The sequence below is a fragment of the Procambarus clarkii genome, chromosome 48 (assembly GCF_040958095.1).
Source record: "Procambarus clarkii isolate CNS0578487 chromosome 48, FALCON_Pclarkii_2.0, whole genome shotgun sequence".
NCBI classification, from domain to species: domain Eukaryota; kingdom Metazoa; phylum Arthropoda; class Malacostraca; order Decapoda; family Cambaridae; genus Procambarus; species Procambarus clarkii.
In genome coordinates this window covers 32289089-32317014 of record NC_091197.1, presented here as the reverse complement: position 1 = coordinate 32317014, position 27926 = coordinate 32289089, and the positions used below count along the sequence as shown (strand labels likewise).

General features: G+C 48.9%; 1 protein-coding gene across 2 annotated transcripts in view; it reads right to left on the bottom strand.

The window, feature by feature from the left end:
• Window positions 1-253: 253 nt before the first annotated feature.
• The window catches only part of LOC123764820 (uncharacterized protein F13E9.13, mitochondrial), a 74863-nt gene continuing 47190 nt past the window's right edge, over window positions 254-27926 (bottom strand). For both annotated transcript variants that reach the window (XM_045753005.2, XM_045753004.2), the window contains exons 6-8: window positions 14700-14827; window positions 6121-6241; window positions 254-2450 (exon numbers count right to left, since the gene is read on the bottom strand). In XM_045753005.2, coding sequence (XP_045608961.2) covers window positions 2378-2450; window positions 6121-6241; window positions 14700-14827 — 322 coding nt within the window. In that variant the 3' untranslated portion in view covers window positions 254-2377. The remainder of the gene's footprint in view (window positions 2451-6120; window positions 6242-14699; window positions 14828-27926) is intronic.

Here is a 27926-nt window from a genome sequence, read left to right as displayed (position 1 = left end):
TGTACCATGAAATAGTAGCAGGAATTTTTTTCATGGATCAAGGTAAACTCCATTACATCCACATAGACCTATTATATCCATATTCGCATCATACATGTGTGACGGGAAAGTGTTGGAGTGTAGATGTTCGGCAGTCCTCCAATGGCAGGTGTCAATGCCCAGTCACACTTACAAAAATAAAAGATAGACTGCTTGCCTGTTTGTCTGTCTGTCTGTCTGTGGTAAAGTAAGGGAAGACATGCAAAACACAAAGTATGAACAATGAAACTTTAATTAGTCTAGAAAACAATTTATAAACAAAGACAATCCCTTGGCAATGTACAGTGCAAAAGAACAAGTCAAAAACAATATAACATAAATGAATAATAGGGATGAAGTTTACTCTACAGTAATATAACGTTAAAGGTGAAAAATAATCAGGTGCTGAGAATATGGCGCTAGCTGCGAGACATCCAGCTGATACAGCAATATCAGTTAGTTGTTCACTGCTTGAGAGCACAAGGATATTCTGACTTCAATGGCTTGATCAAGCCCAGACATCGACTCAGGTAGAGGGCGCTGAGAAGCAGTGTGCAGGTGTGCAGTCGGCGTGTCACCAATCAGGAGCAGGCAGGCTGGGAAGGGTAGTTGGCTGGTTGATGACGAGCCGGCGTGGAGGGAGTGGAGTAGGGGGTGAGTTTTGGGTACGTTTTGCCTCCTGGTCAAAACGTTTTGTGCTACTGGTAGACGTATCTTGAAGGTAGCATCTTAATCTTGTGTAAAATACGTAACTTCATGTAGAGAAGAGCAGGCTCAATCTCTCTTGAAAGAGATTATCGTCACACATGTAAAACCCAGACAATAATTGTTTAAATCTTCATATGATAACCACATTACCCTGTGAATCAACAATTGACAATAAACGCTGTGTAAGGGTTAAATCTGTACAGTAGTCCCTAGTGCTCAGGTGGGAGAGATGCATAATAAAATTTACATGGAAAATATTAGGAGTACTGGTTGCAAATCTACTCACAGAAATATGACCACATGCAACCAGAAGGCATAGCAAGATGTGCAAAATAGCCCCACTGAAGAGCAGAGGTGTAATATGCAAGATGAGAGAGAACTTGATCAACATCAAAGGCCCAAGACTTTTCAACGTTCCTTCCCTACACATACTGGGGCATGCCTGGCCGATCTCTCGCAGCATTCAAAAGGTAACTTGACGTGCATCTCCAAGGCATACCTGATCAACCAGGTTGTGACTCATTCATCAAGTTGCAAGCACTTGCATCAAACAACCTTGTGGATCAGACCAGCAATTATTAGATCAGACCGCGGGGAGGCTTTGATCCCCAGAATCTTCAACAGTCAGTCTACCCTGCCAAGATCTTGTGGAAGGATGAAAATCTTTATGAGCTTTCGTTAAAAATTACACGGGGTAATAATTCGGAGGCAGTATTCCAGGAATACATCCTTGGGTGTGACTAAAAATATTCCTCTTCTTTTTCTTGAGTTCTCGTTTACTTCTCTGCAGAAGTTTTCTCAGTAGAGTTTTTGCTGGATTCCATAGGGGCCTCGTACGTTGACTCCGTCTTCCAAATGTCTCGGACCTTCACTTCTATAATGCTCTATTTTACACACTATTATTGATGCACCTTTATCTGCTTTTTGGATGATAATGTCCTCTTTTTAGTTTTAGGTTTGCTGGGGTTGTTGTTTTTTTTCCAATGAGAGGTTTGACTTTGTTACTCTCTAGTATTTTCTCCAATTCTGTCAAAAGCGAGGCATGCATTTTCAACTCAAGATGTCTTGAGTTGCTTCTGTTGCTATTCCAGTTTTGGTTGTCTCTGGCCCTGTGTCGCTGGTCATGGGGCTTCTGTCTCACTATTCAGTCAATTCAGGGACTCCGAAATTCCCTCGTTTTGTTCTAGGCGATATTCTGTTTCCTAAGTTGGTTTTTAAGTTGCTGAAGATTTGAATTTGATGATTTTTATACAAAGACAATCACCACACTTAGAATTTGTATTTTTATTACTACAGGGTACAGAAACTTGTAAATATAAATTTATTATTTATCACTGAATAGCTCAACATTAATACTCTAAAAATATTAATTCTCTATCTAGAAATCCAACATTCTGCCTGTAACTCATTTTGTATGCATGTACTTTTCTCTAAATAAAATTGTCATTTTCTATTTCATGACATCAGTGTAGTACAACTTGATAATGGTCCAGGATGGACCGAAACATCGTCGTTTCTTCAGCTTGTGGCATGTGTTTTGGTCATCATCAGTGTATTGTTTGGGTTTGTATTCTAACAAACCTAAATATGATACTCATAGACTTGTATCTAGAAGACGTCTGTTAACAATATGCCACTTGAACAGCAGCCATCAGTTTGCCCGCAGACTTTTGACAAGATCAGTAAATGACTTGACCTTATCATATTCTAACTCGCCTGTCCACCTGCAGATAAACACATTTAATTTTACAATAAGTTTAAGATATTAAACATTACTTAAATGCTCGGCAAGTTGTTAGAATAACATTTAAAGGCAAATTTGTATTAAAAAAATTAATTAGCATATGTGATATATAATAGAACCATCTTTTTAAAATATTAGCTGTATTCTTAGTGTCAGACTAAATACAGTAAATACTTTTTGAGTATTGAAAGATTTTCACACCAGTTTTGAAGTACTATATTACAGATTCAATTTAGAATGCTTAGAAATTAGAGCTTCAGACAATGCCTGATACAGGCATTCTTAACGCACCATTTGTTTCTTTACTGTTGTAACGACTTAGAAACCCGGTGTTGAATATGATGAAATACCTCTTTCTGATGGAGCCCCGGTGGCTCCCTGAAGCTATCTCTCTGAGATTACTCTTAGCTACTTTGTTCTACTGGGGCCCAGAGCCAAAACCTGCCCCCCCCCCCCCCTCATAGAGATGCAGGGAGTGAATGACAATCTGCCACCCCATGGGGAAAGCACCCAATAAGTCAATGAAGTACTGTATTACAGACCACTGCCAGGTTCACAAAAACGGAAGCCTCGAAAACTGCCAAACAACTTCCCCAAAAAACCAGTATTGAATGTAATGAAACGTCAATTTTTGGGTGAGCCTCGGAGGCTCCTTGAAGCGATCGCATTTAATAAGTGCCATACTATTTGGTGCCATCAGTCACAGAGTTCTACTGGCCTACTGGGGACCACGAGCCAGAACCTGGCCTCCACAGAGAGGCAAAAGGAGTGATGGCCTATGAACACCTTACATTTAAAGTGTGTCATCTTTGCCATCATCCAAGGAAAGGCACCCAGAAAGGTAGACAAGTCAAAACAGACTACTGCTTGGTGAAAATGAGACCACAGCTCCAAAAGAACTCTCCTATAATGAAAACAAACAACCAAAATTTTGTGAAACTAGCCCCCTGCTAGTTTGCCCCCACCTTCCTCCTCGCCTGTGAAAGAAGGGAGCTGTCCCAGGTCCAGTCTCCGCAGTTCTATAATGAAGAAACACACTGATGCCCTGGGCAAGGAAGGGTGTCAGGGAGCCTCCGGAACTCGCCCAGAAATTGGCGTTTCTTTACATTCAATGCTGGTTTTCTGGGGGGGGGGGGGAGGCCCATTGGCTCCCTGAAGCTAACTACCCACAGAGAAGGACAAAAAAGGGCACGAACCAAGGAAGCAGCAGCATCACAGCAACAAGTCAAAGAAGCGACAGACAACCATAACATAAAGTCACACAGACTTGCCAAGGACCTGGAACAGGCACAAGACACCAGGTGCCAAGACCTGTTATCTTGAGGTTATCTTGAGATGATTTCGGGGCTTTTAGTGTCCCCACAGCCCGGTCCTCGACCAGGCCTCCACCCCCAGGAAGCAGCCCGTGACAGTACCTATTTACTGCTAGGTAACAGAGGCAGAGGGTGAAAGAAACTCTGCCCATTGTTTCTCCCCGGCGCCCGGGATCGAACCCGGGACCATAGGATCACAAGTCCCGCGTGCTGTCCGCTCGCAAAACTTGTGATCTTCCCTACCGCCGACCTGGTACCATCACCAAAACTCCTTGTGGCTGAAAAATCGCCCAAAAACACACCCAAACAACTGGACATCAGGGTCATAAAGGCAGACCTGATGACACTAAGTAGTATGGCACTTGATCAGTGTGACAGCTTCAAGGAGCTGATGGGGCTTCCCCCAGTATCTACCACATTTAGCTGAAAAGTTGAACACTAGAGCCAGCGTGGAAGAGGCAAACTGGTACACACTAGAGGCATCCTGGTACATACTAGAGGCATCCTGGTACACACTAGAGGTGACCTTGAACACACTCTAGAGGTGACCTGGTACACACTTTATCATCACAAGAACTGTGGGCTGAGATGACAGTAGGCAGTGAACTACCTCCTCTATCACTCCAATGAGTGGGGGAGGCGAGGTGAACGAACTTGTGCTAGGTTCGATTAAATTTGATCTTTTGTTTACATAGTTGGGGAGTTCCTTAGGCAGGTTTGGTGGCTTCGGTCTACACTGAAGCCAGAATTGGTTTAAATGAATAAATCCACAAAGGCCGTGATGAGGGTTCGAACCTACATCTGAGAGGATCCACTGCCAAAACGTTGGTTCAAACCCTCATCACTGCCCTTGTGGATTTGTTCATTTGATGCATCACACTATTGTGATTTCTGTGTGTAACAGAATTGATTTGTTTTGGCTCACTGACTTTCTGGTTGCCTTTCCCAGTGAGGAGGCTTAAATAAATGTCACCACTCCCTGTGTGTCCGAGTGAGCCAGACTTAGGTGCTGGGCCCCTGGTAGATCTACAGAACACCATTAAGACAATTAATGACAATAAAAATCTACCACCAGTCTTGTAGTGTGAACCATCAACAATAATAATAACCAACCTTCCACCAGTCTTGTAGTGTGAACCATCAATAATAACCAACCTTCCACCAGTCTTGTAGTGTGAACCATCAATAATAACCAACCTTCCACCAGTCTTGTAGTGTGAACCAACAATAATAACCAACCTTCCACCAGTCTTGTAGTGTGAACCAACAATAATAACCAACCTTCCACCAGTCTTGTAGTGTGAACCATCAATAATAACCAACCTTCCACCAGTCTTGTAGTGTGAACCATCAATAATAATAATAACCAACCTTCCACCAGTCTTGTAGTGTGAACCATCAATAATAACCAACCTTCCACCAGTCTTGTAGTGTGAACCATCAATAATAACCAACCTTCCACCAGTCTTGTAGTGTGAACCAACAATAATAACCAACCTTCCACCAGTCTTGTAGTGTGAACCAACAATAATAACCAACCTTCCACCAGTCTTGTAGTGTGAACCATCAATAATAACCAACCTTCCACCAGTCTTGTAGTGTGAACCAACAATAATAACCAACCTTCCACCAGTCTTGTAGTGTGAACCAACAATAATAACCAACCTTCCACCAGTCTTGTAGTGTGAACCATCAATAATAACCAACCTTCCACCAGTCTTGTAGTGTGAACCATCAATAATAACCAACCTTCCACCAGTCTTGTAGTGTGAACCAACAATAATAACCAACCTTCCACCAGTCTTGTAGTGTGAACCATCAATAATAACCAACCTTCCACCAGTCTTGTAGTGTGAACCAACAATAATAACCAACCTTCCACCAGTCTTGTAGTGTGAACCATCAATAATAACCAACCTTCCACCAGTCTTGTAGTGTGAACCATCAATAATAACCAACCTTCCACCAGTCTTGTAGTGTGAACCAACAATAATAACCAACCTTCCACCAGTCTTGTAGTGTGAACCAACAATAATAACCAACCTTCCACCAGTCTTGTAGTGTGAACCATCAATAATAACCAACCTTCCACCAGTCTTGTAGTGTGAACCAACAATAATAACCAACCTTCCACCAGTCTTGTAGTGTGAACCATCAATAATAACCAACCTTCCACCAGTCTTGTAGTGTGAACCAACAATAATAACCAACCTTCCACCAGTCTTGTAGTGTGAACCAACAATAATAACCAACCTTCCACCAGTCTTGTAGTGTGAACCATCAATAATAACCAACCTTCCACCAGTCTTGTAGTGTGAACCAACAATAATAACCAACCTTCCACCAGTCTTGAAGTGTGACCCGACAATAAAGCCATTGGCATCCATGAATTTGTGCACATTTGTTTTGGTGACTCCTGAACCGATCAAAACAGGAAGGTCAACATTTTGGAGAACATCTGAAAGGGAGAAGAATAAATATTTAGAATTGACTATGAATGTAACTGGCCGACCTCTCGCAGGGTTCAATGGAGAACTCGACCAACACCTTCAACGGACACCTGATCAATCGGTCTGTGACTCGTGTGTCAGCCTGCGAGCAGTCACACAGAAAAGCCTGCTTGATCAGACCAGCAGCCAGCTCTGGTCAAGAGACCGGGCTGTGGGGATGCTCATCCTCAAAATCATAAACAGGTAATCAATAGTTAGTAAATTATGAAATGTTAGATTTTATGAAAATAATATAAACAAATTAAGTAAATTTCCAAACTTGACCATTTAAAGGCAAAAGTTGCAACATAAAGTCAACAACCACCAGGGAAGGGGGGGGGGGGGAACAACCACCAGGGGGGGGGAGGGGGAACAACCACCAGGGGGGAGGGGGGAACAACCACCAGGGGGAGGGAGGGGGAACAACCACCAGGGGCGGGAGGGGGAACAACCACCAGGGGGGGGGGAACAACCACCAGGGGGGGGGAGGGGGAACAACCACCAGGGGGGGAGGGGGAACAACCACCAGGGGGAGGGGGGAACAACCACCAGGGGGGGAGGGGGAACAACCACCAGGGGGGGGGAGGGGGAACAACCACCAGGGGGGGGGAGGGGGAACAACCACCAGGGGGGAGGGGAAACAACCACCAGGGGAAGGAAGGGGGAACAACCACCAGGGGGGGGAGGGGGGAACAACCACCAGGGGGGGGAGGGGGAACAACCACCTGGGGGGGAGGGGGAACAACCACCAGGGGGGGAGGGGGAACAACCACCAGGGGGGAGGGAGAACAACCACCAGGGGGGGAGGGGGAACAACCACCAGGGGGGAGGGGGGAACAACCACCAGGGGGGAGGGGGAACAACCACCAGGGGGGGAGGGGGAACAACCACCAGGGGGGAGGGAGAACAACCACCAGGGGGGGAGGGGGAACAACCACCAGGGGGGAGGGGGGAACAACCACCAGGGGGGGGAGGGAGAACAACCACCAGGGGGGGGAGGGGGAACAACCACCAGGGGGGAGGGGGAACAACCACCAGGGGGGAGGGAGAACAACCACCAGGGGGGGAGGGGGAACAACCACCAGGGGGGAGGGGGGAACAACCACCAGGGGGGGGGGAGGGGGAACAACCACCAGGGGGGGAGGGGGAACAACCACCAGGGGGGAGGGAGAACAACCACCAGGGGGGAGGGGGAACAACCACCAGGGGGGGAGGGGGAACAACCACCAGGGGGGAGGGGGAACAACCACCAGGGGGGAGGGGGGAACAACCACCAGGGGGGAGGGGGGATCAACCACCAGGGGGGGGGAGGGGGAACAACCACCAGGGGGGGAGGGGGAACAACCACCAGGGGGGAGGGAGAACAACCACCAGGGGGGGGGGGGAGGGGGAACAACCACCAGGGGGGGGGGAGAACAACCACCAGGGGAGGAGGGGGAACAACCACCAGGGGGGAGGGGGAACAACCACCAGGGGGGAGGGGGAACAACCACCAGGGGGGAGGGGGGAACAACCACCAGGGGGAGGGGGAACAACCACCAGGGGGGAGGGGGGAACAACCACCAGGGGGGAGGGGAAACAACCACCAGGGGAAGGAAGGGGGAACAACCACCAGGGGGGGGAGGGGGGAACAACCACCAGGGGGGGGAGGGGGAACAACCACCTGGGGGGGAGGGGGGAACAACCACCAGGGGGGGGAGGGGAAACAACAACCACGGGGGAGGGGGGAACAACCACCAGGGGGGAGGGGGGAACAACCACCAGGGGAGAGGGGGGAAACAACCACCAGGGGGGGAGGGGGAACAACCACCAGGGGGGAGGGGGGAACAACCACCAGGGGGGAGGGGGAACAACCACCAGGGGGGAGGGGGGAACAACCACCAGGGGGGAGGGGGAACAACCACCAGGGGGGAGGGGGAACAACCACCAGGGGGGAGGGGGAACAACCACCAGGGGGAGGGGGAACAACCACCAGGGGGGGAGGGGGAACAACCACCAGGGGGGAGGGGGGAACAACCACCAGGGGGGAGGGGGAACAACCACCAGGGGGGAGGGGGGAACAACCACCAGGGGGAGGGGGAACAACCACCAGGGGGGAGGGGGAACAACCACCAGGGGGAGGAAGGGGGAACAACCACCAGGGGGGAGGGGGAACAACCACCAGGGGGGAGGGGGAACAACCACCAGGGGGGAGGGGGGAACAACCACCAGGGGGGAGGGGAAACAACAACCAGAGGGGAGGGGGGAACAACCACCAGGGGGAGGGGGAACAACCACCAGGGGGAGGGGGAACAACCACCAGGGGGAGGGGGAACAACCACCAGGGGGAGGGGGGAAACAACCACCAGGGGGGAGGGGGAACAACCACCAGGGGGGAGGGAGGAACAACCACCAGGGGGGAGGGGAAACAACCACCAGGGGGGAGGGGGGAACAACCACCAGGGGGAGGGGGAACAACCACCAGGGGGGAGGGGGAACAACCACCAGGGGGGAGGGGGAACAACCACCAGGGGGGAGGGGGAACAACCAACAGGGGGGAGGGGGAACAACCACCAGGGGGAGGGGGAACAACCACCAGGGGGGAGGGGGGAACAACCACCAGGGGGGAGGGGGAACAACCACCAGGGGGGAGGGGAAACAACCACCAGGGGGGAGGGGGGAACAACCTCCAGGGGGGGGAGGGGGGAACAACCACCAGGGGGGAGGGGGAACAACCACCAGGGGGGAGGGGGGAACAACCACCAGGGGGGAGGGGGAACAACCACCAGGGGGGAGGGGGGAACAACCACCAGGGGGGAGGGGGGAACAACCACCAGGGGGGAGGGGGAACAACCACCAGGGGGGAGGGGGAACAACCACCAGGGGGGAGGGGGGAACAACCACCAGGGGGGAGGGGGGAACAACCACCAGGGGGGAGGGGAAACAACCACCAGGGGGGAGGGGGGAACAACCACCAGGGGGGAGGGGGAACAACCACCAGGGGGGAGGGGGAACAACCACCAGGGGGGAGGGGAACAACCACCAGGGGGGAGGGGGAACAACCACCAGGGGAGAGGGGGAACAACCACCAGGGGGGAGGGGGAACAACCACCAGGGGGGAGGGGGAACAACCACCAGGGGGGGGAGGGGGAACAACCACCAGGGGGGAGGGGGAACAACCACCAGGGGGGAGGGGGAACAACCACCAGGGGGGGAGGGGAGAAACAACCACCAGGGGGGAAGGGGGAACCACCACCAGGGGGGAGGGGGAACAACCACCAGGGGAGAGGGGGAACAACCACCAGGGGGGAGGGGGAACAACCACCAGGGGGGGGAGGGGGAACAACCACCAGGGGGGAGTGGGAACAACCACCAGGGGGGAGGGGGAACAACCACCAGGGGGGAGGGGGAACAACCACCAGGGGGGGAGAAGGGAACAACCACCAGGGGGGAGGGGGAACAACCACCAGTGGGGAGGGGGAACAACCACCAGGGGGGAGGGGGAACAACCACCAGGGGGGTGAGGGGGGAACAACCATCAGGGGGGAGGGGGAACAACCACCAGGGGGTAGGGGGAACAACCACCAGGGGGAAGGGGGAACAACCACCAGGGGGGAGGGGGAACAACCACCAGGGGGGAGGGGGAACAACCACCAGGGGGGAGGGGGGAACAACCACCAGGGGGGAGGGGGAACAACCACCAGGGGGGAGGGGGGAACAACCACCAGGGGGGAGGGGGAACAACCACCAGGGGGGAGGGGGGAACAACCACCAGGGGGGAGGGGGGAACAACCACCAGGGGGGAGGGGGAACAACCACCAGGGGGGAGGGGGAACAACCACCAGGGGGGAGGGGGAACAACCACCAGGGGGGAGGGGGGAACAACCACCAGGGGGGAGGGGGAACAACCACCAGGGGGGAGGGGGGAACAACCACCAGGGGGGGAGGGGGAACAACCACCAGGGGGGAGGGGGAACAACCACCAGGGGGGAGGGGGAACAACCACCAGGGGGGAGGGGGAACAACCACCAGGGGGGAGGGGGAACAACCACCAGGGGGGAGGGGGAACAACCACCAGGGGGGGAGGGGGGAACAACCACCAGGGGGGGGAGGGGGAACAACCACCAGGGGGGGAGGGGAAACAACCACCAGGGGGGAGGGGGAACAACCACCAGGGGGGAGGGGGAACAACCACCAGGGGGGAGGGGGAACAACCACCAGCGGGGAGGGGGAACAACCACCAGGGGGGGAAGGGGGAACAACCACCAGGGGGGAGGGGGAACAACCACCAGGGGGGAGGGGGAACAACCACCAGGGGGGGAGGGGGAACAACCACCAGGGGGGAGGGAGAACAACCACCAGGGGGGGAGGGGGAACAACCACCAGGGGGGAGGGGGAACAACCACCAGGGGGGAGGAGGAACAACCACCAGGGGGGAGGGGGAACAACCACCAGGGGGGAGGGGGGAACAACCACCAGGGGGGAGGGGGGAACAACCACCAGGGGGGAGGGGGAACAACCACCAGGGGGGAGGGGGAACAACCACCAGGGGGGAGGGGGGAACAACCACCAGGGGGGAGGGGGAACAACCACCAGGGGGGAGGGGGAACAACCACCAGGGGGGAGGGGGGAACAACCACCAGGGGGGAGGGGGAACAACCACCAGGGGGGAGGGGGAACAACCACCAGGGGGGAGGGGAAACAACAACCAGGGGGGAGGGGGAACAACCACCAGGGGGAGGGGGAACAACCACCAGGGGGAGGAAGGGGGAACAACCACCAGGGGGGAGGGGGAACAACCACCTGGGGGGGAGGGGGGAACAACCACCAGGGGGGAGGGGAAACAACAACCAGGGGGGAGGGGGGAACAACCACCAGGGGGGAGGGGGGAACAACCACCAGGGGAGAGGGGGGAAACAACCACCAGGGGGGGAGGGGGAACAACCACCAGGGGGGAGGGGGAACAACCACCAGGGGGGAGGGGGAAACAACCACCAGGGGGGAGGGGGGAACAACCACCAGGGGGAGGGGGAACAACCACCAGGGGGGAGGGGGAACAACCACCAGGGGGAGGAAGGGGGAACAACCACCAGGGGGAGGGGGAACAACCACCAGGGGGGAGGGGGGAACAACCACCAGGGGGGAGGGGGAACAACCACCAGGGGGGAGGGGGAACAACCACCAGGGGGAGGGGGGAACAACCACCAGGGGGGAGGGGGAACAACCACCAGGGGGGAGGGGGAACAACCACCAGGGGGGAGGGGGAACAACCACCAGGGGGGGAGGGGGGAACAACCACCAGGGGGGAGGGGGAACAACCACCAGGGGGGAGGGGGAACAACCACCAGGGGGGAGGGGGAACAACCACCAGGGGGGAGGGGGAACAACCACCAGGGGGGAGGGGGGAACAACCACCAGGGGGGAGGGGGAAACAACCACCAGGGGGGAGGGGGGAACAACCACCAGGGGGGAGGGGGAACAACCACCAGGGGGGAGGGGGAACAACCACCAGGGGGGAGGGGGAACAACCACCAGGGGGGAGGGGGAACAACCACCAGGGGGGAGGGGGAACAACCACCAGGGGAGAGGGGGAACAACCACCAGGGGGGAGGGGGAACAACCACCAGGGGGGAGGGGGAACAACCACCAGGGGGGAGGGGGAACAACCACCAGGGGGGAGGGGGGAACAACCACCAGGGGGGAAGGGGAACAACCACCAGGGGGGAGGGGGAACAACCACCAGGGGGGAGGGGGAACAACCACCAGGGGGGAGGGGGAACAACCACCAGGGGGGGGGAGGGGGAACAACCACCAGGGGGGAGTGGGAACAACCACCAGGGGGGAGGGGGAACAACCACCAGGGGGGAGGGGGAACAACCACCAGGGGGGGAGAGGGAACAACCACCAGGGGGGAGGGGGAACAACCACCAGTGGGGAGGGGGAACAACCACCAGGGGGGGAGGGGGAACAACCACCAGGGGGGTGAGGGGGGAACAACCATCAGGGGGGAGGGGGAACAACCACCAGGGGGTAGGGGGAACAACCACCAGGGGGAAGGGGGAACAACCACCAGGGGGGAGGGGGAACAACCACCAGGGGGGAGGGGGAACAACCACCAGGGGGGAGGGGGGAACAACCACCAGGGGGGAGGGGGAACAACCACCAGGGGGGAGGGGGGAACAACCACCAGGGGGGAGGGGGAACAACCACCAGGGGGGAGGGGGGAACAACCACCAGGGGGGAGGGGGGAACAACCACCAGGGGGGAGGGGAAACAACCACCAGGGGGGAGGGGGAACAACCACCAGGGGGGAGGGGGAACAACCACCAGGGGGGAGGGGGAACAACCACCAGGGGGGAGGGGGAACAACCACCAGGGGGGAGGGGGAACAACCACCAGGGGGGAGGGGGAACAACCACCAGGGGGGGAGGGGGAACAACCACCAGGGGGGGGGAGGGGGAACAACCACCAGGGGGGGAGGGGGGAAACATCCAACAGGGGGGGGAGGGGGAACAACCACCAAGGGGGGGGAGGGGGAACAACCACCAAGGGGGGGGAGGGGGAACAACCACCAAGGGGGGGGGGGAGGGGGAACAACCACCAGGGGGGGGGAGGGGGAACAACCACCAGGGGGGGGAGGGGGAACAACCACCAGGGGGGGGGAGGGGGAACAACCACCAGGGGGGGAGGGGGAACAACTACCAGGGGGGGAGGGGGAACAACCACCAGGGGGGGAGGGGGAACAACCACCAGGGGGGGAGGGGGAACAACCAACAGGGGGGGGAGGGGGAACAACCACCAAGGGGGGGGGAGGGGGAACAACCACCAGGGGGGAGGGGGGAAACAACCATCAGGGGGGAGGGGGAACAACCACCAGGGGGGAGGGGGAACAACCACCAGGGGGGGAGGGGGAAAACAACCATCAGGGGGGAGGGGGAACAACCACCAGGGGGGAGGGGAGACAACCACCAGGGGGGGAGGGGGAACAACCACCAGGGGGGGAGGGGGGAAACAACCATCAGGGGGGAGGGGGAACAACCACCAGGGGGGAGGGGGAACAACCACCAGGGGGGGAGGGGGGAACAACCACCAGGGGGGAGGGGGAACAACCACCAGGGGGGAGGGGAACAACCACCAGGGGTGGGGAGGGGGAACAACCAGGGGGGGGAGGGGGAACAACCAGGGGGGGAGGGGGAACAACCAGGGGGGGGAGGGGGAACAACCAAGGGGGGGAGGGGGAACAACCAGGGGGGGGAGGGGGAACAACCACCAGGGGGGAGGGGGAACAACCACCAGGGGGGAGGGGGAACAACCACCAGGGGGGAGGGGGAACAACCACCAGGGGGGAGGGGGAACAACCACCAGGGGGGAGGGGGAACAACCACCAGGGGGAGGGGGGAACAACCACCAGGGGGGAGGGGGAACAACCACCAGAGGGGAGGGGGAACAACCACCAGGGGGGAGGGGGAACAACCACCAGGGGGGGGAGGGGGAACAACCACCAGGGGGGAGGGGGAACAACCACCAGGGGGGAGGGGGAACAACCACCAGGGGGGAGGGGGAACAACCACCAGGGGGGAGGGGGAACAACCACCAGGGGGGAGGGGGAACAACCACCAGGGGGGAGGGGGAACAACCATCAGGGGGGAGGGGGGAACAACCACCAGGGGGGGAGGGGGGAACAACCACCAGGGGGGAGGGGGAACAACCACCAGGGGGGAGGGGGGAACAACCACCAGGGGGGAGGGGGGAACAACCACCAGGGGGGAGGGGGAACAACCACCAGGGGGGAGGGGGGAACAACCACCAGGGGGGGGAGGGGGGAACAACCACCAGGGGGGGGAGGGGGGAACAACCACCAGGGGGGGGAGGGGGGAACAACCACCAGGGGGGGAGGGGGAACAACCACCAGGGGGAGTTTTCAGCTTTCAGCCAAGCCGAAAGCAGGCCAAATTGTTTAATTTTTGACGCACAGATGCGTCATTCCCACACATTCGTCTTATAAATTTTTTACCCTATACTGCGTTGTCTCCAAGCGAAAGTGTTAAAAGAAAGTTAAGATTTAATTTATGACTCTGGACAGTTGAGGTTGGTGGCTGCACCGATGCCAAAACAAACCCAACCGACCTACGATTTTATCAACTTGCAGACTGGTACAAGAGGCTCCAGATACTAGTCTCCAAAACCAGTCGATGGAACCAGCGGAATGGTAAATATAAGGCCGTTAAATCGAGTGGATACTGTACACACTATTTGTTATGCAGTCTCACCGACCCCATTTTGATGACCCGTGTTTTCTTCTTCACTGTTAATCAGAATGCAAGTAACTTCAGAAGCTCTTTTTCACATTTCTTTACAACACAAGTATTGACACATATGTTATCTAAAGCCCCTAAGAACCATTGAAATAATAGTGAACATTTTGTTCAAATAATTATGCATTCTCACCATGCAACTGGGTATGATCTGCTTCTTGACCAGTTGCTGAGCCGGTAATGATTACACCATCAGCGAGGAAAAAGTTAGCAGCCTGAGCCGTCTCCACGATGGTTACGTCACTTGTTATAGAATGGGCACTGTAACAAAGAGAAAAATTATTACAAGTGTTTGAAATTCAAAAAATTCCAGTATAACAGTAATGAAGAAAACATTTATTAACATCTAACCAAGAAAAGAGGCCTTGTCAGGGATTGGGCCACAGGGACATTGAACCTCGAAATCATCGCAAGGTAAGGGGTACACAGGTTTATAATAATCACATAAGCTTTTCTTGTGCCAACAACTTACTTTTGTATTTTAACACGATGCTACGCTTACTAAGTTCACTGGTTGATTGACCAATGGTGTCCGAGATTAGCAGCACATGGGTATCTTCATGTATTCAACCAACCATCTAACTCCATTCACTTGCCACACACATACTGTACATGTTAAAGAACAACTAAATGAAAAAGAATTTATACATGACAATCTATGAGATGTTGACATGATAGCACTTGAGTAATTACATACACAAACTGATAACCATTACTGCCTACACTTCACCAGTAATAACACAGGAACAAAGGAAGAACAAGGCAATAAAGGATAGGGTTCTTATAATTATTTAGAGATTAAAGCAAGGACAGATAACATTAAAATAAGATTGTTAGTACTTGGTGACTTGAATTTGAAGTCAATAGACTGGGAGGCCTTTGAGGCAATAATGGAAGACATTTGGACTAAAAAGATTCATAAACCTTATCCTGAAGACATTCATGTATCAGCATATTAACAGACCAAGAGAATGAGGAAAGGGGATAGTCCATCAATGCTGGATCTGGTATATATACCATGAATGAAGAAGAGATTTTTTATCTACAGAACCTGCTTCAATTAAGTAAAAGCGACCATGCTCTTTTAGAAATTAAAATACGCAATATGATACACTATAATCTAGAAAAGACTAGGGGAAAGTGATACAGTCGAGAAACTCAACTTCAAGAGTGGGCACTATTGCGAAGTTAGCAAGTTTTTTTTATAGAGGGTCTCCGGACCAATCCACTGAACAAGACGGAGCCACAAAGATGCCCGGATTTGGACACCAAGTCAAAAGGGCCGGAAACCAAGGCTAAGACGGCCATTAAGGAGTCAGAAGAATCGTCCTGCCAGCATAAATCTCCAATTTGGATAAAACTTGGAGCAACAGTTAAACGAGAGAAGAGAGAAAGGAGCCCCCATTTTGACCAGTCCAGCCGAAAGGTACCCACGCGAGAGTTTCAAGATTGGGGAACGAAGGCACAAGTAACTAAAGTTTCTGGTTCCAAATCAACACTAAGAGATTTACTTCGGGGAGCTTGAATGCTCTGCAGAGATAATGGAAGGACACGATGATCCAATGTGTAGAAATAGGAATTAGAAATTGAAATTAGAAACTGCCAGAGCATTGGATACACCCCACACATGAACTGTGCAGTGAACCAAATCCTGAGAATCCAGAAGACAAGCTACTTGCAGAGTCCAGCAACAGAGAGGAAAGAACCGGAGTGACCTCTGTGATTCAGACAATGATCAACCAGGGAGCAGTCAAAATAGAGCTGGAGAAGAGATCCAGGAGTGAGACTACCCCACTGCCCCACACCACTGCAAACTTGCAAACCATACTGTGCACCCAAAGGAGTTTAGAGACATAACAGTTAAACTAGGAAAGGGGGGAGGAGTGGCTCTACTGGTGAAAGAACACCTGAAGATAAAAAGAGTTAATAATAGACAACCCTTGAGAAGTTGACATAATGGCATTGTAGGTCTGGAATCAGGATGATAAACTGATACTGTAATCATAAATGCCTACAACCCACCAGCAAGCAACACATGGATAAAGGAGGAAGTGGATGATAAATGAGAGGGCCTCATAATGGTCATGATTGAGATTATAGTAAAAGCAGATAGAGATGTCATGATTGTTGGTATTGGGGAATTCAACTTGAAAGCAATAAACTGGGAGGCCTATGAAGCAAGAACAGAAGACTTTTGGACAGGCAGATTTGTAAACCTTATTTCGGAGACATTCATGTATCAACACGTCAAGCAGACCACAAGAATGAGGGAAGGGGAAGTTTCATCAGTACTGGATATAGTATTCACCAGGAAAGAAGAGGAGATATTTGACATTCACTAAATTCCTTCCATGGAACAGAGTCATCATGTAATGTTGGAAATTAATCCTTAAACTGTGCAACAAGTCATATGACGTGTTGAGTAACTTACCCAAAATTGCACATCACGTCATATGGCGTGTTGGAGTACTACGCAAGATTTAAATGACCCGCGGATACACGGAGTTCACCTCACCTTCATCAGGGCTCTTGAAAACAGACGGCATTTTTTTTTTAAATCGTGAGCAACATTCCCGGGTGTTAGGACCTCAGTACTGAGTGAGCCACCAAGGCTGGAGCACGCAGCATGAGCTCATACCACTGATGTTCAGCTTGTGACCACAGCATCGCCTAAAAATGTCAAAATATATAAGTATAAGCTATTATTTAGCGATGATAGTACTACAGAAGACCCCTGACTGTGATAAAAATGTCCAGGATTCTGATAATAGCAGGATTGTTGTGATAATTAGCACTGTAGTGGGAGGAGTAATCTTTGTGAGGAGGGAGGTAGCGTTATCTGCTGACTCTGTGTGACCACCTTTTACTGTCTGGACTCACTATACCAGCTTAGTGGTTTGCTATGGTGAACAAAACATGCAGATACTTATATATATAATGTCTGTATATAGTGAATAAAAGCAAAAAACAGTATGGTGGGAAGAGAAGGTTGGCGAGTCAGGTGAAGTGAGGTATGGAGGGAGTCGCAGCCAGTGGCGGGCTAGCTGGTGTGTAATTACAGGATGAGAGATACGCTTGTGATGTCCCGTCTACCCAGCACTCTGTGTCATATAACGCTTTGAAGCTACTGCACTGATGGTTTTGGCTGCCACCACCTTCTCACCTAATTTGTTCCAACCATCTACCACTCTGTTCACAAAAGAGAATTTTCTTATATTTCTCCGGCAGTTTTGTTTTGTTAGTTTAAATCTATGACCTCTTGTTCTTGAAGTTCCAGGTCTCAGGAATTCTTCCCTATCAATTTTATTGATTCCTGTTACTATTTTGTACGTAGTGATCATATCAACTCTGTTTCTTCTATCTTCAAATTTTTGCATATTTAATGCCTCTAACCTCTCCTCATAGCTCTTGTCCTTCAGTTCTGGGAGCCACTTGGTGGCATGTCTTTGCACCTTTTCTAGTTTGTTTATGTGCTTCTTAAGATATGGGCACCAAACAACCACTGTATATTCCAGCTTTGGTCTAACAAAAGTCGTGAACAATTTTTTTAGTATTTCGCCATCCATGTATTTAAAAGCAATTCTAAAGTCAGAAAGTGTAGCATAGGCTCCTCGCACAATGTTCTTAACCCTTAAATGGCACATAGCTATATACCATTTGACACCCACAGGCGCATACCAAAAAAAAAAAAAAAAAAAATTATTTTTTTCTTCCTAACCGGTTAATTTGTGTTCACTGTTCACGGGAAAAATAAAAAAAAAATCGTAAGTGGCATATATTGCCCACTATAGGGCGGGGAATTCTGGCAAAAATCAGGCGCTGACTGAGCGTGCGTCCCAGGCGGTCTGTTGATCGCCAGCTGTCAGGCCAGAGTTTCCACAAAGAGATAATTACCTAATTATTTAAATGTCTCTGATTGATTTTTCGTAGTTTTTTTGCTGTAATATTATTCAATAGTGTGTAGTGTGATATATTTATATAATAAATATTATATATTTATATATTTATATATATTTATATATATTTTTATTTATATATATTTTTATATATTTCTGCCCGAAACGAAATATATATATTTTTAAATCTATTTTTAAATCCCGAAAATATATATTTTTATTTATATATATTTTTATATATTTCTGCCCGAAACGCTTTGCGTAATAGTGGCTTTAGGCATTGTATGTACTAGCTCTTATCTATAAAACCAACAAACTTTGTAAAATCTCTTTATGTATGTACCTTTGCCTAAATAAAAATTATTATTATTATTATATTATTATAAAAATGAGTGAATCATCGCTGTACTCAAAAATATGGTGTGCATATTGTTGATTCAATTATGTTCATCAAACAGTGAACAAATACTTTGTCGGTTATTACACTATATACACAGGTTATATATAAGTATCTGCATGTTTTGTTCACCATGACGAACCACTAAGTTGGTATGCTGAGTGGCAGTGACAGTGGCAGGCAGTGACTGGCTGCCACTGGCTGCCACTCCCTCCCTCACCTCACCTCACCTGACTTGCCACCATTCTCCACCCACCATACTGTTTTTGCTTTTATATACAGACGTTATATATAAGTATTTACATGTTTTGTTCACCATAACTGTACATCTAAGCTTGTATGGTGAATAAAGGCACAAAGACATAGCTACTCACACAGTCAGCTGGTGGCGGCCGCCCTCAAGGCCAGACGCACTAATATTTCTCCTACAACAATACTGTTTGTGGTGTTATTACGCTATATACACACATTATATATAAATATCTACCTGTTTTATTCACCATACTTGTACAAGTAAACTGGTATGGTGCCCAAAGACCATCGTGGTCATCAGTAAACAACATGATAAGTCCTTCTGACGACGCTCCTCCCTCACCAAAATGGCGGCTCCCAACCTCCTACTCTCGCTGTTATCTCACACTTTACACACGTTATATATAAGTATCTACATTTGTGTTCACCATAGCGAACCACTAAGCTGGTATGGTGAGTGCAATCAATAAAAGGTGGCCACACACACTCAAAAGACAACGCCACCATCCTCCCTCCCACAGCATTACTCCTCCCTCCATGGCGCACAGCGCCAAATATCACCACAATCCTGATATTATCAGAACCCTGGTCAGTTTTATCACAGTCAGGGGTCTTCTGTAATAATATCATCGCTACATAATAGCATGAACAAGTATATTATGGCATTTTTAGGCGATGCTGTGGTCATATACAAGCTGAACAGCAGTGCTGTGAGTTCATGCTGCGTGCGTAAGGCTTGGTAGCTGACTTAATACTGAGGCCCCTAACACCCGGGAGTTTGGCCCACGATTTTTTTTTAAAATGGCGTCTGTTTACAAGAGCCCTGATGAAGGTGTGGTGAACCCCGTGTGTCCGCGGGCCGTTTAAATCTTGCATAGTACTCCAAAGCATCACATGATGCGATGCGCAATTTACCCACGGACCCAGTCCGTGGGTCATTGATGCTTGGTTGGTTCGGCCGGGCGTGCATCATGTGTTGTGTCCAGTTGCAGCACTTCGCCGTTACCTGCACGCTTCAGCCGGGGTGGCTGGGGATGCGCTTTGGGTTGATCCGGTTTCCCTCGTTCCCTGTTCCAGGGCTTGGGTCTCCCAGGTTGTCCGCAGGGTTATTAAGTCTAGCCAACCTGCGGTCTATCCTCGCGCCCATGACGTTCAGAAATTTGCAGCTTTGGCTGCCGTGTTTGGTAATATGTCTTGGGCACATATTCGGGGGTGTGGATTTTGGAAGTCGAACAGGGTCCTGGCCGCCCGTTATTTGGTGAAGGTCCATGCTCATCCGGTGTTCTTGTGTTGCTTTGGGTCGCAGGTTGCAGTCAGTTGTCTCGACTTCGCGTTGAGGAGTTTGTGGCCGCCGCCTCCTGGGTAAGTCCCTATTTTCCTTCTCTTTAGGTATGTAGCTCCAGGGAGCCATAGGGGTTCCCCACAGAAAACCAGTGTTGAATGTAATGAAACGCCATTTTCTGGGTGAGCCCCGGAGGCTCCCTGGCAACCCTCCCTCCCATCCGGCCGGCGGGGTGGTTTTGGGGTTTGCTTTGTCTGTGTGCTCCCTTCCCGTTCCTTTGGGTATCCATGGAGGTCCGGGGGGCCCCCCCCCCCTTCCCCTCCCGGAGAGGGGAGGGCTTCACGGACGACCAGTGCGGCAGTAAATTGATTGTTTGATTGTTTCCTTGGCATTGTAGGGAGTTTCTACCTCTCTGTTCATTTTTTTGTTGTAGTTTCTTACCATGTGGAGCTTGTTTTGTTACGCCTACCTTTCTGGGTGCCTAACCCCGGTCAACAGCAGATAAGGAAAACCCCCAACCATAATGGAGTTTTCCAGGGCCATTGCTCCCTGAAACCTCTCTGAAGGGGCCAGGTTCTGGCGCTGGTCCCTGGTAGGTCTGAACTCCATAGCTAATAGTCCAGTCTAACATAACATACATTAGCCCAATAAGCTCCAGGGAGCCTCCGAGGCTCACCCAGAAAATGACGTTTCATTACATTCAACGCTGGTTATTTTGTCCAGGTCTTCTTTAAGGGCATGACAATCTTCTAGGTTTCTTATCTTCCCTATTATCTTAGCATTATCAACAAACATGTTCATATAATTCTGTATTCCATCTGGTAGATCGTTTATGTAGATAATGTACATTACCGGTGCAAGAACTGAACCCTGTGGTACGCCACTTGTGACATTGCTCCAATCCGATACATTGCCTCTGATTACGGCCCTCATTTTTCTATCAGTTAGGAAATTTTTGGTGGTCACTCCTTGCAGCTGTTTGACTCAGCATACCAACTTAGTGATTCCTTATGGTGAACACAAATGTAGGTACTGTACTTATATATAACACATATAGTGTAATGACAGCAAAAGGAGTGTTGAGAGACGCCATTTTGGTGAGGGAGGTGGCGACATCTGCATGACTTGTCATGCTGGGTAAGAGCCACTATGCTCTTTGAGCACTATACCACCTTAGTTGAACAATTATGGTGAACAAAACATGTAGATACTTACATATAATGTGTGTATATAGGGTAATAAGATACTTATATATAAGTATCTACATGTTTTGTTCACCCTAACTCTACAACTAAGCAGGTATGGCGAGTTCAGACTGACACAGGTCGCTACACACAGCTGATGCTCCCTCCCTCCCTCACTGGTTCAAGGCCAGTGAACATGTTTGCTGATGTTGCTAAGATAATAGGAAAGATAAGTAACTTAGATGATTATCATGCCCTTCAAGAAGTCCTGGACAAAGTAAGTATGGCAAATGGCATAATGGAATTTAATATAAATAAATGCCATGTTGTGGAATGTGGAATAGGAGAACATAGACCCCACACAACCTATAAATTATGTGGAAAATCTTTAAAGACTTATGATAAAGAAAGAGATCTAGGGGTTATTTTGAAATGATTGATGATTTTGGGACTTAGCGTCCCCGCGGCCCGGTCCTCAACCAGGCCTCCTTTTTGTTACACACCCACAGGAAGCAGTCCGTAGCAGCTGTCTAACTCCCAGGTACCTATTTACTGCTAGGTAACAGGAGCATCAGGGTGAAAGAAACATTATGCCCATTTGTTTCCGCTTCCACCGGGGATGGAATCCGGAACCTCAGGACTACGAATCCGAAGCGCTGTCCACCCAGCTGTCAGGCTCCACGAGGAGTGGCTGCAAAGCTGTCAGCACACTAAAAAGTGGCAGTAAAAAAGCGCACAGTAAAAGCGGCATAGTGGCCGCCCTTTACACAGCATGACTAGTCATGCAGATGATGCCACCTCCCTCACCAAAATGGCTTCTCCCTACATACTCCTTTTGCTCTTATTACACTATACTGTATATATATACACAATATATATAAGTATCTGCATTTGTGTTCATCATAGCAAACCACTAAGCTGGTATGGTGAGTGCAGACAGTAACAGGTGGCCACACAGATTTGGAAGACGACGCTACCGCCCACAACATTACTCCTCCCACAATACCACGCACAGCGCAAATTATCACAACAATCCAGCTATTTGCTATTATCAGAATCCTGGTCATTTTTATCACAGTCAGGGGTTTTCTGAAATACTATCATTGCTAAATAATACCAGTTACATATATATTTTGACATTATTAGGCAATGCTGTGGTCACAAGCTGAACAGCAGTGCTGTGAGCTCATGCTGCGTGTGCCAGCCTTGCTTGCTCACTCAGTACTGAGGCTCTCACACCCGGAAATGTTACCCATGATTTTTTTTTAAATGGTGTCTGTTTACAAGAGCCCTGAGTAAGCTGATGTGAACCCTGTGTAGCCGCGGGACTTTCAAATCTTGCACAGTACTCCAAAGCATCATATGATGTCGTGCGCAATTTGTCGACAGTAACTAAAAGCATCATATGACGCTTTGCGCAGTTTAAGTGTTAATAAACGTGATAGTCACAACACTAGGAAAAAAATCTTAAATTCAAATGGGTTGAACATCTAGAGAATAATGACATTAATAACAGACAGACAGTATGGTTTCCGAACAGGAAGATCCTGTGTGACAAATCTTAGTTTTTGTGATAAGAGTCACAGAGATACTATAGGAAAGAGGTGGTTGGGTTGGCAGTGTCTATCTGGAACTAAAAAAAGGTTTTTGATAGAGTCCTACACAAGGATCTGTTCTGGAAATTGGAACATGCTGGAGAGGTGACAGGGAGACTTCTGACATGGATGAACAATTTTCTAACTGACAAACAGATGAGGACCGTAATCAGAGACAATGTATCTGACTGGAGGAGTGTTACTAGCGGAGTACCACAGGGTTCAGTTCTTGCACCAGGAACCCTGCAAACACAAAATGTAACTGGCCCTATTTTCTGCTTGTTACAACTTGTAATAAAGTTATTACATCTTGGTATAACATTTTTATGACATTATTCAAATATTGTTACAACTTGCTATATTGGTTGTTACAACTTGTTAGGTGTTAAAACTTGTTCGAACGTTGTAGCAACTTCGTAGTTTAGTTGTGTGTTTGGTGGGAATGTTCATCGTCAACATAAACGATGTACCAGAAGTAATACAGAATTATATGAACATGTTTACAGAAGATCCTAAGATAATCCAAAGATCCTAAGACGGGGAAGATAGGAGATGCAGATGATTGTAATGCTCTTCAAACTGATCTAGATAAAAATAAGTGCTTGGAGCTTCAAGTGTCAAATAGAATTTAATGTGAATAAATGCCATGTTATGGAATGTGGAATTTTGGAGAAAACAGACCACACACAACTTACAAATTATGTGGAAAGGAATTACAGAGCTCTAGTAAAGAATGAGACCTAGGAGTGGTTTTAAATAGTTGGTTTTAAATCCTCTGTTGCCAGAGGAACACAAGGAATATTGTGAGAGAAGCATATGCATTGCTTTCTAACTTCCAACTTGCTTTTAATTATTTGCACGGTGAAATACTAAAGAAACTGTTCATGACTTTTCTGAGACCAAAATTGGAATATGCAGCAGTTGTATGGTGCCCAAATCTCAAAAAGCACATAAACTAGAAAAGATGGAATGGCATACTACAAAATGACTTCCGGAACTGAAAAAAAATTGTTACGAGGAGACACTAGAAGCGTTAAAAATGTCAAAACTAGAAGATAGAAGAAAAAGAGATGTAATCACCACTTTCAAAATACTAACAGGAATCAATCAAATTGACAAAGAGTAATTCCTGAAACCAGCAACTTCATGAACAAGAGGACACAGATTCAAGCAAAGGAAACGAAGGTGTCAAAAAAAATATTAGAAAGTTTTCTTTTGCAAACAGAGTAATTACCTAAGTGTAATTACCTAAGTGTAGTTACAGGATGAGAGCTACGCTCGTGGTGTCCCGTCTTCCCAGCACTCTTTGTCATATATCGCTTTGAAACTACTGGCAGTCTTGGCCTCCACCACCTTCTCACCTAACTTGTTCCAACCGTCTACTACTCTGTTTGCGAAAGGGAATTTTCTTATATTTCTTCGGCATCTGTGTTTAGCTAGTTTAAATCTATGACCTCTTGTTCTTAAAGTTCTAGGTCTCAGGAAATCTTCTCTATCGATTTTATCAATTCCTGTTACTGTTTTGTATGTAGTGATCATATCACCTCATTTTCTTCTGTCTTCTAGTTTTGGCATATTTAATGCCTCTAACCTCTCCTCGTAGCTCTTGCCCTTCAGTTCTGGGAGCCACTTAGTAGCGTGTCTTTGCACCTGTTCCAGTTTCTTAATGTGCTTCTTAAGATATGGGCACCACACAACCGCTGCATATTCTAGCTTTGGCCTAACAAAAGTCGTGAACAATTTCTTTAGTATATCGCCATCCATATATTTAACCCTTAAATGGCGCATAGCTATATACCATTTGACACCCACAGGCGCATACCAAAAAAAAAAAAAAAATTAAATTTTCTTCCTAACCTGTTAATTTGTGTTCACTGATCACGGGAAAAATAATAAAAAAAAATCATAAGTGGCATATATTGCCCGCTATAGGGCGGGGAATTCTGGCAAAAAATAGGCGCTGACTCAGCATGCGTCCCAGGCGGTCTGTTGATCGCCAGCTGTCAGGCCGGAGTTGCCACAAACAGATAATTACCTAATTATTTCAATGTCTCTGATTGATTTTTCGTAGTTTTTTGCTGTAATATTATTCAATAGTGTGTAGTGTGATATATTTATATAATAAACTGAGTGAATCATCGCTGTACTCAAAAATATGGTGTGCATATTGTTGATTCAATTATGTTCATCAAACAGTGAACAAATACTTTATCGGTTATTACACTATATACACAGGTTATATATAAATATTTGCATGTTTCGTTCACCATAACTGTACATCAAAGCTTGTATGGTGAGTAAAGGCACAAAGACGTAGGACCTCACACAGTCAGCTGATGGCTGCCGCCCTCAAGGCCAGACGCACTAATATTTCTCCTACAACAATAATGTTTGTGGTGCTATTACGCTATATACACACATTATATATATATAAATATCTACCTGTTTTATTCACCATACTTGTACAAGTAAACTGGTATGGTGCCCAAAGACCATCGTGGTCATCAGTAAACAACATGGTAAGTCCTGCAGACGACACTCCACCCTCACCAAAATGGCGGCTCCCAACCTTCTCCTCTTGCTGTTTATACCCTCTATACACACGTTATATATAAGTATCTACATTTGTGTTCACCATAGTGAACCACTAAGCTGGTATGGTGAGTGCAGTCAATAAAAGGTGGCCACACACACTCAAAAGACAACGCCACCACCCTCCCTCCCACAGCATTACTCCTCCCTCCATGGCACACAGCGCTAAATATCACCACAATCCTGCTATTATCAGAACCCTGGTCAGTTTTATCACAGTCAGGGGTCTTCTGTAATAATATCATCGCTACATAATAGCATGAACAAGTATATTATGGCATTTTTAGGAGATGCTGTGGTCACAAGCTGAACAGCAGTGCTGTGAGTGCATGCTGCGTGCGTCAGGCTTGGTTGCTCACTCAATACTGAGGCCCCTAACACCTGGGAGTTTGGCCCATGATTTTTTTTAAAAAATGGCGTCTGTTTACAAGAGCCCTTATGAAGGTGTGGTGAACCCCGTGTATCCGCGGGCCGTTTAAATCTTGCGTAGTACTCCAAAGCATCACATGATGTGATGCACAATTTACTGCAAGTCAGTCAAAGCATCAAATGATGTGATGCGCAATTGAAGGGTTAAAAGCAATTCTGAAGTTAGAAAGCGTGGCATAGGCTCCTCGCACAATATTCTTTATGTGGTCCTCAGGTAATAGTTCTGTATCTAGAACCACCCCTAGATCTCTTTCTTTATCAGAATTCATTAAAGATTTCTCACATATTATATAGGTTGTGTGGGGGTCTATGTTCTCCTATTCCACATTCTATAACATGGCATTTATTAACATTAAATTCCATTTGCCAAGTGGTGCTCCATATACTTATTTTGTCCAGGTCATCTTGAAGGGCATGACAATCATCGAAGTTTCTTATCCTTCCTATTATCTTAGCATCATCAGCAAACATGTTCATATAATTCTGTATACCAACTGGTAGATCATTTATGTAGACAATAAACATCACTGGTGCAAGAACTGAACCCTGTGGTACTCCACTTGTAACATTTCTCCAGTCCGATACATTGCCTCTGATCACTGCCCTCATTTTTCTATCAGTCAGAAAATTTTTCATCCATGTTAGAAGCTTACCTGTCACCCCTCCAATATTTTCTAGTTTCCAGAACAACCTCTTATGTGGAACTCTGGCGAAAGCCTTTTTTAGGTCCAGATAGATGCAGTCAACCCAACCATCTCTTTCCTGTAGTGTGTCTGTTGCTCGATCATAGAAACTGAGTAAATTCGATACACAGGATCTTCCAGATTGAAAATCATACTGTCTGTCTGATATTATATCATTTCTCTCCAGGTGTTCTAACCATTTAGTTTTAATTATTTTTTCCTATATTTTGACTATTACACTTGTCAATGATACAGGTCTATAATTAAGGGGGTCTTCCCTGCTTCCACTTTTGTAGATTGGAACTATGTTAGCCTTTTTCCACACATCAGCTACAACTCCTGTAAACAGGGATGCCTGAAATATCAGTTGAAGTGGAATGCTGAGCTCAGGTTCACATTCCCTCAGAACCCATGGTGAAACTCCATCTGGACCAACTGCTCCAGACGGAGCAGTTGGTCTAAACTAAATAAAAACTACATTTAGGTAATTACATTTTGGTAATTACCTGCACAACCACCCTGGGGGAAGCCTGTTGACCACTGGTCACAGACATCAAACCCAGGGGCGAGGCATCCATATACACATTGAGTGACTGAGGAGGAAAGTGCCCTGAAGCCAAACCCCAAAAACCCAAAGATGAAACTGGCAAATACCAAAGGAGGCAATAGGTAAATCTATCTCACACACCCAATGATCCTGGCAGTGGCAAAAAAAAAAAAAAACGAAACTGGGAGAACCATAAAAGCAACCAGATGTAACCCAGCTCATGAAAAAGACCACCCAGGAAAAGTTCAGGTTCCTGCACACCTATTCAACCAACCATCAAGTAATCTGGGGCCTCTTTTGATGCCTTCAAAACTATTTGAGAATTAATTTTGTTATATGTTACTGTTAATTTTGTTAATTTCTGGACAACAACAATACAGTGGGGCCTCGACTTACGATGGTAATCCGTTCCCAGACGGATCATAAGTCAAAATATCATAAGTCGAAGCGATTTTTCCCATAAGAAATAAAGGGAATTGAATTAATCTGTTCCCCACTCTCCA